The 12479-nt window shown below is 39.9% G+C and overlaps 1 protein-coding gene across 3 annotated transcripts in view; it reads right to left on the bottom strand.

Moving 5' to 3' along the window:
- The window catches only part of adarb1b (adenosine deaminase RNA specific B1b), a 109973-nt gene that overhangs the window by 26375 nt on the left and 71119 nt on the right, over positions 1–12479 (bottom strand). For 2 of the 3 annotated variants that reach the window (XM_026376287.1, XM_026376286.1), the window contains exon 1: positions 10334–10654. In XM_026376287.1, coding sequence (XP_026232072.1) covers positions 10334–10433 — 100 coding nt within the window. In that variant the 5' untranslated portion in view covers positions 10434–10654. Of the gene's footprint in view, positions 1–10333; positions 10655–11575; positions 11612–12479 lie in introns of those variants that run through there. The other variant, XM_026376288.1, reaches the window with a different exon arrangement.

Here is a 12479-nt window from a genome sequence, read left to right on the forward strand (position 1 = left end):
ACACTTCTTAGCCTGGCTTCAGGTGTGGTCATAAATCATCAGAGTGAGTGGCTATGATTTTCCCCAGCACCAGCAGAGCCAGTGGCGGTGGGGGGTGGTGGGGTGGAGGGGAGTTAGAGGGTGGAGAGAAGGACTGGTGAGGAGAGATGAGGCTGCAGGTAAGTGGCTGCTCTTGCTTCCTGTGTCCATCAAGACCAGAACAAGCTGCTGCTCAGCCTCTGGGTGAGACACGTGGCAGATGCCACAACACTGACATAAACGCATAGAGGCACGCATAAGCACTTTTAGTTAAACACACACAAACACAAATAATACACAGGTAACTGGCAACATCTCAATTCAGTGTCAGTGTCAGAGCCTGTGTAATTCTTTTCTTAACTGGAAAATTACATCAAGCATATGTTCTTATTTTAGCCCATCGTCCCAGCCGTGCAGAACACACTTTCTGATTTTACTGCCCCTATCACAATATGGTGAAAGATGAGGTAGGTACCAATAACTTCCACCTCCGAGAAAACCAGACATACTGTAAACATCTGCTTGTAATGGCCAAATATGGTCCCTTGTAAGCTGTTCAGTTAAAATGGTGTGGAGTTTAACACATAGTAAAGTACATGTCAGAAAGATTAGGTAACTGTGTTGGATGTCTGGTGTAAACCTACAACAAGAAAATATTTGAAAGCTAGTTGGGCACATCAGAATTAGCAGCATGGCTGAAATACAGTCTGTTGTTCTGAGGCCTACTTTTCAAACCAAAGTGGAAAAGAAAATGCAATGAAATATTTGCCAATTTGAACCTTGACATTTTCATCCCTAATCCTAATACTGGGGTCACATATCTGCAATTTATGTCCTTCGGCACCACTAACAAAGCTGGTTTGTTGATCGGAAAAGGCTTAGTTTGTATCCTCTGGTTGTGTTAAGGTATTGGTTTGCTGAGCCAAAGTCCACTGTTTGATTTAGTGATTAGCAAATCAGAGGTTTGCAATCGGGATTAAACGGGTGCTTCACTCACTCACTTTTACATATCAAAGCCTTTGGATAATTACTCCCCAGATCTTGGGGAATTATATTACCAATGTGAAAAAAAGTTGCATAAAGCCTTTTGTGGCTTTTTGTAAAGTCTGATAAATTGCCTCAAGTGATGTGACCTGAGTTAGCATCAGTGTGAAAATGTGTTGATTTAAAGGCAAGTGAACTTACCAGATCTATGTTGCTCCCTTTGCATTTCTTCTTGAGATTATTGTTTTGAAGTAACATCAGACGCTACTAGCATATTGCACCTGTATTTCTGATCAGTCTGTTGATGGTTGAGTTGCACTATGTTCAATGTGGGCACATTGGATACGTACAATGGCAAGTTATTGGACTATTTCACAAGTAGTCCAGTTTTACATCCATGACCAATGGTAACAGAGAGATCCACTCAAATGTATGTTGTGAGTTGACACTTTAATCGGTGAATCAATCTTGGTTTATCGAGAAAAGTGAACCGGCTGCAGCAAGCATCATAGCCAACTATCAACAGGTTAAATCCATCATGTAAGGTGGGCTTTAAGAAGAAAAACAAAACAGCAATTCAATCTAAATCAGGCTAAAATACTGAAACCGAAACAGCCAATGACAGCACTGAAAACATGAGCTGTGAGGGTTAATCAAAGTTTAACATGACATTTATTATACAAGAAAAAAAAGGCATATTTTATATGGCCTGACAACAGGCAACCCTGCCTGTTAAAAGAAAGTCCCCAGGTCAGTCATAAAGAAATCTTATTTTAGCAAATATTGTCAATTTTAAAGTGTGTGACAATTATTGCTTGGCAAAACAGTTGGAAAGCTTTAAGTGATTAACTACTCTATTCAACAGAATAAACACTAATGCTCAAAGAAAAGAGTAGTAAGTATCCTTACTACTAAGTGTCCTTAATAAAACTAGATTAATGCTGCTAATGCCCATTGGCAATGAAAAAACAAGTCTGTTAGGTGGAATAGTTAGAAAAGAGAAAAAAAAGAAGAACGAGTTGTAGTGGTGGCAAAAGCTGAAAGCTGTAGTAAAGAGAGAGGAAACAGATCGAACAAGACTGAGAGTCCAAAATGAGGAATCGAAGATGAGGGGGAGGAGGAGATGAAAGGGAAAAAAGAGGGGGCAAGGAAAGGGAAAGAAACTGGACAGAGACAAATGGCCATGGGAAATGGCTGGTGCAGGAGAGCCCGCCTATGAGACAGCCCTCTCAGCAGCCCTAACACAGACTGATAGGACCACCGGGCATCGCTACCACTCCAATCCATTCAATTTCTACGTGATTCTTCCCTTATTCTACACAAAAAGAAAAAAACAAACAAACAACAAAAACACATTTGAAGCCATATCAGATCTAACCTAAGTCACCAGTATGTTCAGAATGAGAGAAATAGAACTTTAAAGAGCTTCGGGCTTATTAGTAGTTTAACGTAAGGTGTTACATGTAATCAGTATTAGAAACTGAAAAGAAATGGACTGTGTTAGAAGATTGATTACATTTTGGCATTTCCTATGCTTTTCTTGTTTGCTGAACAATGTACTGAACTAATGAATAGAAAACAGTAAATAGAAAACAGGTTTTTAGCTTTTTCTTTTTGTTTGTGCTGTTCTGTGTGCTTCAAAGAAAAAAATTACTGAACAGATAAGCTTTGTCCTGAAGCCATTAGGTTTCAACCGATCCCGCTACTCTTTAAAAGTATAAATTTGATAAGATGGCTTAGATCATTTCAGATGTTTACAATTACATCCATTTAAATGATATACTTTTATCTAGACAATATACTGAAGTCACACTTAAAGACGACTACGATTGTAGCTGAAAGCTTAACGGGCTTCGCCTTCGTAAAAATGAATTAATACAGCAGAGGCAGCAACTTGAGAAAGAACAAGATGAATAGAGAATAAAGACAGAGAGGGGGATCCAAGGAGGATGGGGAGAATCATTGTTAACTTTCCATGTATGCAGTTAGATAAGTGAGCACTACTGTCGCCATCCCACAATCCCATTACTTTCCCCAATAAAGCATTGGCAGCTCAGTGATTACTTCAGGAAAGTGAGAGAGAGGAAGAATCTTAATAGAAACAGGATCAGGGTTTTTTTTCCCCCTCTGTAAAGCTGGAACTTTCCCGGTCTCTCTCTCTCTACCACACCGTTGCCTCCTCAGGTGATGTCTCCAGGCACTGACCAGGTAATGCAGTGTAATAGAGTACACGTGTGGGCGCCAGTGGCCTAATGGAGAGGGGTCGTGGCAGGAAGGGGAGTGCTTGTCGAGCTGCCTGATTGAAATTGATGGGGCAAGGTAAGAGGGCCATAGAGTACGGCAGCCCAACATTGCCCTCCTTGTCTCATCAAACAGACACAAAGATGAACACACATACTTACCTCAGAGTCCATTATTCAATTTGGCCCTTCTAATGACCAGAGAATTAGGCTGCCAGAAGCGATTTGCCTTCTGAGCCCTACTGCTAGATGCTACATGCTTTCCTCCAGTCTGCATATTAAGAGGCAGCAATTCAGATACTGACGTCCAATGAGTCTTCTCCAATCAGTGAATTTAGCTGGATGAGCCCGGCCTTAGGCTGCATCTGAGACAATAAGCACGTCATAAAACCTTACCTTTCAGGTTTTAGAAGTTTAAAGTGTTCGTTTTTGTTGTAGATTGGATACATATACCCTTCTTCATTTAGCTGTATGACTGCATTGACAGAACACAAATACTCCCATGGAAATATACTGAATGTTATCATCCATAACAACTGCATTGGCCTCACACCTTTTTTTACTGAGCTAAAACACTTTCGTACAAATGTAGACATCAACTTACATGTAGTTGTTTGCTATAGACAGTGAAAACAACAGTTTCTTTATATTTTAACACTGTAAAACCTATGTACCATATCTAGTTTACAGAATAATGTCACTACATTAAGTGTGTGTCTCACGCTCTTAATTACAGATATATGTAGATACACATTTGTAGTGATACAATATGCATTTATTATATTAAATTTGAAATAGGAAAATAAAAATAATTTTCAATCTGGATTTAATTCTTAATTTAATCTTTAAATAATAAGACAACATGTTAATTCTTTTTTAATTTCTATTTCAAACATGAGCTTACAATATTGTCTTCTTCCACACCAGTAAACACAACTTCAAGGTGCAGGGACAACACTGTCGTTTTCAAAATGTCCTTAATAGTTCGGGATCTGTAGGTCTATATGAATGTAGTTGAATTTCTCTCTGTTCTATTGGATTTCTGCTATGCAGGTTAAGCTTTATGGCCAGACCTTCTACTGGATCATTTACTAGAATCAATATTCCAGCAACAACAACAACAAAAAAGCACATTTGGCATAAATGCAAAGGATTAACTAGTCAAGTGTTAACTGGGCTGTCAAACCCTCTGACCGGATCAAAGCTGGAAGCTGGTACTGCATTAGGTTGAAAATGAATTGGTACCTGCCAAACATGCAGTTGCAGCCCTGCTAATGCCAAGTGAAGTAAAGACAGACTGGCACCTAACACCAGTTTGTTCTAAACACAATATGTGCATACCCAGTATGTGCATGTAGTGATAAGTTATTTGATTTGGCTCAAGTCTGCGAAAGCCTGTGCTCAGTCTTGCATCACATCTGACAACAGCTAAGCTGCACTGAATCTGGAGAAATAGTATGCAACATAAAATCATTAATTCATACACAAACCTGGCAAGACCACTGGGATGAACATATTGGTCTTGCTCATGATAAAGACATCAACTTGCATGTAGAAAAAAATGTGGGATGATAAATAAGACCAAAACCTCCAGGCTAAGCACAAATGTGTTTATGCCATCTCATCCTTTCTGTAGATATCCTGTAGATTCCCATCTGCTGACGCCTGTCTTCCTCACTTTTGCATTTAGCCTAAGAACAATACCACAGAAACAAATGTTGAAGCAATCAACAAAAATCCTTTGACTTAGACCAATTGTAAACCAAGAATTATAGAGATTGGGCAGTTGCACATCATGCTCAAACCACCAAGAAACTTTCAGTTTGGCTCCAACGTACACTCATGCTCTGTGCAGTGAAAAACTGTCCTGTCATTTTTATAGATTCCTTAGGTCTAGGTATGAAGTTTAATAATAATAAAACTCCTCTACTTTTGCTTTCCTTCATCTTTTCAAGGTTGCTGGGCGGCTGCCTCTCCTCTTTTCACTAGAAGCTGTAAAATCTATTTGACAGCTCTGATTTATGACACAGCATAGGCCCCGAATGCCTGTGGGGAAAAAAGTGTATGTTTCAGTGTGTTTGGAAGTGTGCAAATGTGTGTGCGTGGGGCTGTGTGTGTGTGTGTGTGTGTGACAGAGAGAGCATGCCCGGCTCACAGCAGACCACCACTGCTGTGCTCAATGTTCAAGCACCCAGCAGAGGACACAGGTAGGGAGCTGCTGAAGACTCAGATGTGATATATCCAGGTACATACAGTGAACACTTGTGGCACTGCATGACACACACACCAACATCAGTTGAACTAGCTTTAATAGACATAGCACAGTGAGATTTACACCACCAAGATAAAACTGAGAGCCAAAACTGGCTAAAAATTTCACATGATGTTAATGTTTTCTGTTTGACTTGACCTAAGAACAATATTCAAATGCAACCAACGTGTTAAAGGAGTTTTAAACATCCTTAAGAGCCTTGATGATACTTGTGTGTGCACGTATCGCATCTTTTTGTTTTTCCACTGCAGCTCTTTACAGTCCTTTTGAAATTTGTCAGTTCTTTCCCTTTGCCTTCTTCTGTCCACCTAAGCTGCACAAAATCCTCTCCTCTATCCTCCTGTTTGCCTCGCCTGGATACCCAGGGTGCTCACAGCTAACACTGTTTGTCACATTCAAGGCCAGGTTAGACATACAGGGATCCTGTTCCCCGCAGAGAGGGAGAGGTGCGGATCTCAAATATGTTTGTGCATATACTTGGGGGTGGGGGAGGTCTGGAAATTAATGCTGTGCGAGGACATTAATGTGTCCATGTAGATTTGTGTGTGCCAGTGCCTATGACACTGTCAACTAAGAGCTGAATATCACACCTTGTGCCTTTACTATTGTCAAGCAGAGAGGTAGCCCTGACGGACAGCAGGAAGATGACAGAGTGGGAAAAGATGAAAAAGGTCATGACAGCTGACAGAAGAAGAGAGTAGGTGGAGTAGGGCCAGAGGTGGGACGAAAACTGCTGGGAGAGAACAGACGCACAATGTGAGTGCTGCAATGCATGGCAAAAATCAAAACAGCCTAAACTGTGACTACGTTGTGGTAAGAATCTAAAATTTATAATTAAGCATAGCAATCAAGGATAATTACAATGCGACAGGCAAACACAACTCATTTCTTATCATGACAGAGTGCTGCTGTGCCTGAAAATGTTGTAGCACTAAATGAGGCACAGCTCATAATCAAGTTATTTTGTTGTTAGGTAAATGAATGCGACTTTGTTTTCTATTCAATCGTTCCTGTTGTCAAATGTTAATCAGCTTGTCTGGACTTGTTCAGAGGCTGTAAAACGGTCCACGCACAACAGCGAAGGCTACTACAAAGGGAAAAGAAATAGCTAAATCATTGCTAAACTGCATGAAGTATTACTTTCTAGATCAAATGAAATTATTAGTCTAGTTTATAAATAATTTTAGGGCAATCAGAGGAAAGGAAATAATGGAAGGAGTAAATGAAGACGCAAAGCAATATACTAGAAAGAGGATGTGGACAGGCTCCAGGTGGGGAGGAAGGATGTAAGGTTATCCAAGGAAAAAAAAGTGTCTTGTTGTAAGCAAAGTGTCTTCCACAGCAGTGGATTATAAACGTCAGGTGGTGCACCTCCCCCTCTCTCCTCCCCCCATTCCAGTTGCAAAAGCTCATTTTGGAGATTTTGCTGGCATGGCAGAAAAGGCCCCTGCTCCCCATTTTCCATATTTCATATACGGCCCATTGCAAAGCACCGTCTGCGAGTGTCATGGCTTGGCACATTTATGAGAGATGCGCAGACCTTATCACTTTGAAGATTTGCTTAAGTTCAGCAGTCTGAAAGTCACAGCGAACTGTATGGTAATTCACCTATAAAGCAAAGCTAAATCAGGATCATTCAAATGGTAACCGGTTACACCCACTAAATAAATATCCGTCCTCAAGTATTTATTATGCAAGTTTAATAACGACAACAAATTGCCAGAGAACAAAGAAAAACAGCCTCATTCTGCCTCATTTACGCACATTTTGACTTGTCATGTTACAGTAGGAAGAATGGTGTTAATGAATCTTAAATATGGCTCTGTCTTATTCCCAGTACATCCTGACAGTGTAACGGAGTCTCCATGTACAACATGAAGAACCTCAACTCATGCTTATAACATTTTTCCAAATTCCAAAGTGGGGTAAAAAAAAAGAACAAGACCTTCTATTGTGAATTAAACTGAAATGAAACAGTTTTTTAGTGTCGTCCAAAGTAGGCTTTAATTCACAAATTAAAATGTTTTAATTAAGAAAGAAGCTAAATCAAAAGGAAAGAAATTTGAAAAACACTTATCATGAGTATAAAACTGTTGTCAGATGCTGTATCAATAAAAGCAAAATGGAAGAAAATGCAACAGAAACAGACATAATAAATGAATTGTGGTTTAAATGAAGCATTAAATATCCACTCCAGACATGAATAAAGAGAGCAAAACAGATCTGTGTGGCGTGATGAGAAGGTACAGCCCCACATTTCAATTTAATGGAAACTAAAATCCATATTTCCTTCATGTTTTCTGCATTTTAATATTTAAAATGTTTAATAAGACTGTCGCTCCTTCAGTCATCTTATTCTCTTCTGGCAGTCGACTGGAACATGAGCGCCCCTTGCTGTGTATATCAATGTTCTAACTCCTACGAAATGATTTTTTTATTTCTACAACACCCTTTTTTAATATTCTTTTTTATATATATATATTATATTACTTAATTAGTTGCAGGAAACACATAAAGAGGTTACAATATGCAAGAAAAGTCCTTAGCTGGACCAAACTGAGGATGTTGTGGTTTGTGGTGTTACACTGTCATTGATTACCAAGAGAACAGAGTCAACATTGATATCATCAATAAGAGTTTTTCTTACCCTGACTACATCTTAAAGGGAAAAGAATGACTGGACCCTCGTGGTATGTGAAATTATCCCTACATGTTTACGTATACACGCTTGGACATGTTCCGTAGCCTCTGTAGCCTAAAACCATAGTAAAGTCACAGGAACAATGATGCACCAGCTCTCAGTATGATCCAGAATGCACACACATCTTTAGCTCCAACAAATAAGCTCATTTGATATAAACTGCAGTTTTACAGTGGAAAAGAAATTAGAAGTAACAAACCGAGATTTTAAATTGAAATCAATATGAATGCTATGAACATTAGTGGTTAGAGACACTGCTCCTCAAACATGAGACCTTGGTCAGCCCTGTATCGACTGTCCTTGTGGAAGACACTAACCTCCACTTAATGGACTGTTCAGTCCAGTGGTGCAGCACTGGCTCTGCCCTCACCATCCAGGGACCCGAGCAAAGAGGTTTCCTTGACTCAGTGTCACATTATTCAACTGGGGATTGTCTCAAGTAAGCGCATGACCTCGTCACCTCAGCTAGCATTAGCATTAACTGCTAACCTACTGGACACTCGGAGAAGCTGTAGTATTAAGCAACTTATCAGAAGGTTTCCGGAGCGGGACATTAAAGCTGACTCAGAGAGCACGCAGAGCAACACCGGCCCCAAGTCCTGCTTAGTCATCGCTTCTCTCAGTACGCTGAAAAAGTGGCACTTTCATTCCCATGGCGATAAGGGAGAGTGAAAAGGCGGGAAACAGACCTGTGTAATGCTGATGGACACAGTCAGTCTCTGACTGAGCAGGGCAGGAAATCGGGGGCTAAAATGCAGCATCAGCAGTAGTGGATTTACTTGGATGAATGGACTCGGCTCGACCGGGATAGTGGGGGGGAGTTCGGAGGGTGGCGTGTGTCAAAGCAAGTGGCTGAGACATGGCTAATACTGCCAGTGAGCTGTGGCCATCTAAGTAATTACTACCTTTGCTGTTAGACTAATCCCCAGAGCAGAGCAGCAAACTCAGGAGAGAAAAGCTTAGAGCCTCTGTGGGGCCCCGTCACTTGACTTCAATTACAGAGAGACAGGGACCTGTCTCACTCAGAGCGAGAGGGCGCAAAGAGGAGATTATCTCATTATAAGTCTTCACTCAAATAAATATTCCAATTCAAATAATTTGTGTTTATTCAAAACAGACTGGGTTTATCTAGAACTTCATATTCACCCTTTTTTTACCAGAAGTTCTGGCACTTTAGTTTCCGTAGAGCTTTGACAAAAAAAAAAAGAGTCTCTTCAATGGCAAGCTTCAAAATACCCAAAACCCAAACATATGCATGCAACACAAGAGGTTAGTGGTTTCCTGGTGGTAAAACAGTTTATGAGGCACATACATAAAACAGTTGCAACGGTCTGTGCTCGACTCCAGTCGAGGACCTTGGTTACATGCGAATGCTGAAGTATCTACGTCAATAAAGGCTGAAATGCTGAAAATGTCTCGTTAAAAAGTTTTCTGATGCTATTTTCATGGTTTGTTTATCTTATACAGCACATGTTTGTAAAGTTTGAAGTGGATCAGGCTTATATTTTTATTTCTGGTAAAACAATATTATGCCTTATTTTAAACCTGCAGTTTATTTTGCAAATTGTGGGATGAATAAAGGTTTACGTTATTGTACTTATACTATTGTACTTATACTATAGTGAATTTCAGCACTTATCTTTCTATAGTAAATTATTATAACAAAATGTAAATATAAACAGAGAAACCATAAACATTAAAGGAATATTAAACATTTCAAAATCACATTTAATCACTGTACAGTTTTGAGTTCTGATCAGCAATTACTGGTCATGATTTCTGACTTCTACTGAGTAGAAGAGCAAGAAAAGAATTTTCTTTTTCATATAAAGAAATTTTTTAATCAATACAATACACACACACACACACACGCACAATTCAAATTAGAATAAACATTACTAAACCCCCAAATCACGCAGAACAATATTTAACTGTAAAACACCGTCAGTGTTTGTCCACAAGAACAAATACAGATTTCACATCAGCTTGCTGATGCTACTTACAACTTCAAACTTAACAGACAAGTGAAGCAGAGGTAGCGAGTGCGCAGCTCTCCAGCTGTTACCGAGTGTAAAAGCCAGCTGAGCATCAGTTTTTGTGTGCTGCTGTGAGGGTTACCTTTGCGTTCGGAGCGTTTCTTGCGCCTTCTCTTGAACCTGCGTCGGATCAGGCAGTAATAGGAGCCCAGACTCTGTGCGCCGTTGGTAAGAAGGGCCATGTCTTTGGCAGCACTTGTGCCGTTAAAGGAGTAAACTAAACAGCCGTCAAACAGCTCTGAACTAACCTAGACCAGATTAAAGTTCAGCTGTTGGGATCTCAACACATGCACCTTGTCTACTTGTATTTCTCCTGTAACATCCAGAGCTCTCACACTTCTCCAGTTTGTGCTGTCAAGCTAATGATTTTCAGAATGTCCAACTCCACACACCTGCAGCGTTTCTTTGTTTCTACTTAGGTCCTTCCCCTGTAACTCTCTCTCCCTCCCTCCCTTTCCTCCTCCTCTCGCCGTCTCTCTCCTCTGTTGACTCCATGTCTGCCCTATCAGTAGTCAGAGAGGGGAGGCGATGGAGTAGAGTGAGGGAGGGGACTATAGCAGAAGACAGAGACCCATGTTTTCAGACGGCTGTGTATTAACACAGGGAGCAGAATTCAACTTTCTACCTGTCTAATCCCCTCTAAAACTAAATGACACCTCCAACAAGCTAAAACAACTCATCTTCTCACGACTCCCTCTGACGGTTTTTTAGGTCACAATCACAAGTTTGGGTGGAACTGACTGTGGTAAAGATCGTACTTCAGTAAAACAATATATATATATCCTATTTGCAAATCCTCTCTCTCTCTCTCTCTCTCTCTCTCTCACACACACACACACACACACACTCACACACACACCTTTATATGAACATATACTGTACATATATGTATAAAAATCAAACCTGCTAATATGAAAAACTATTTCATGCTTGCAATGTTAAAATCAATTGTTCACATTCTTACTGTAAATTCAACATCTATATTTCTTGTGCTTCTGTGTGTATTCCTTCTCCAAATAAGAAGCTCGCCAACACTGAAAACAAAATGAAATACGCTGCCTCCCTCTTGTGGTCGTCTGCTGAGCTTACACCGACGATGGAACTACAGCACTTCTTCCAAGCATCAGATTTTAAGCCATTAATGACCCACGGGTCCTTAAGATGGTGTTTATCTTATGGATTAGTTTATGATTCTTATGCCGGCTGTGTTGCCAAACACTACACAAAACATCTACAATAAGCAAAGAATTGTTGTGGCCTAAGAAAGAAGAAGAAGAAAGAACCAGAACAACAGAAATGGAAAAAGTCGAGAGAAAACACTCACCTTTGGCCCAGTTGTGATGTCTGTGATCGTTCAAACCTAACGAAGAGAAAGATAAAATGATCCAAGTGAGTTAATAGCACAAATCTTTACTAACCACAAAGTCAAAATCAGGTTTACTGAGAGTAAAAGTGTTTTAAGGATGCAGTGAAAACAAACGAGAGGCAGATGCAAAAAGCAGGAAAAGCACACACACTGAGTTGTTCCACATCATCTGGTGTTTCCCAGCCATATGCTGAATGAACTGCTCCAAAACCTGGTGTTTCTGGACGATCACAGCTATTGTTTGAAGTAATGGAATGCAGGTTTTTCCAGTTAAGCGAATCTATTAATTTAGCTGGAAAACAGATCTTTTCAAACCACTGGGCTCTATCAAAGCTTCCCTGTAAATATTATATTTGACAAGCACAGAAATTCTCGCAGCTCATTTCTAAAGCCAGTAGGTACACAGATCAATGAACTTCCAAAGATTAAATAAACATATGGAGAAGACACGCAAGCTGATTGTGTTGATTGTTGATACACATCTAGAAAACTCAAAGTAATGTAAATACATTGACACTGAATTGGATCAGGAAATATAGATTTTGTAATAAGACATGAGGCAAACCTTCCCATAGTTTATATAACTGAAGAACCATATGGCCTTATCATGTACAGTACAGTTCAGCAGCGTTTCGAGGTCTTTATCAATAACTGTAAATCATTGCTATATATATAGTTTAGTTTATAGAGTTTATGCTAGTCTCCTCACTAAAGCTTCTGCTTTTTGTGAATCAGGCTTGTGGTAGAAATCAAGTCACTTATCCTAAATAAAAAAGCTCCAAACGTATCCATCAAGCATAAATAATTGGTCTTCTCTGATTGGTTAGAAAGGAGAGTCTCACTCAGAAACGTTTACAAGAGA

This window comes from Anabas testudineus, chromosome 21 (assembly GCF_900324465.2).
Source record: "Anabas testudineus chromosome 21, fAnaTes1.2, whole genome shotgun sequence".
In the NCBI taxonomy this organism is placed as follows: domain Eukaryota; kingdom Metazoa; phylum Chordata; class Actinopteri; order Anabantiformes; family Anabantidae; genus Anabas; species Anabas testudineus.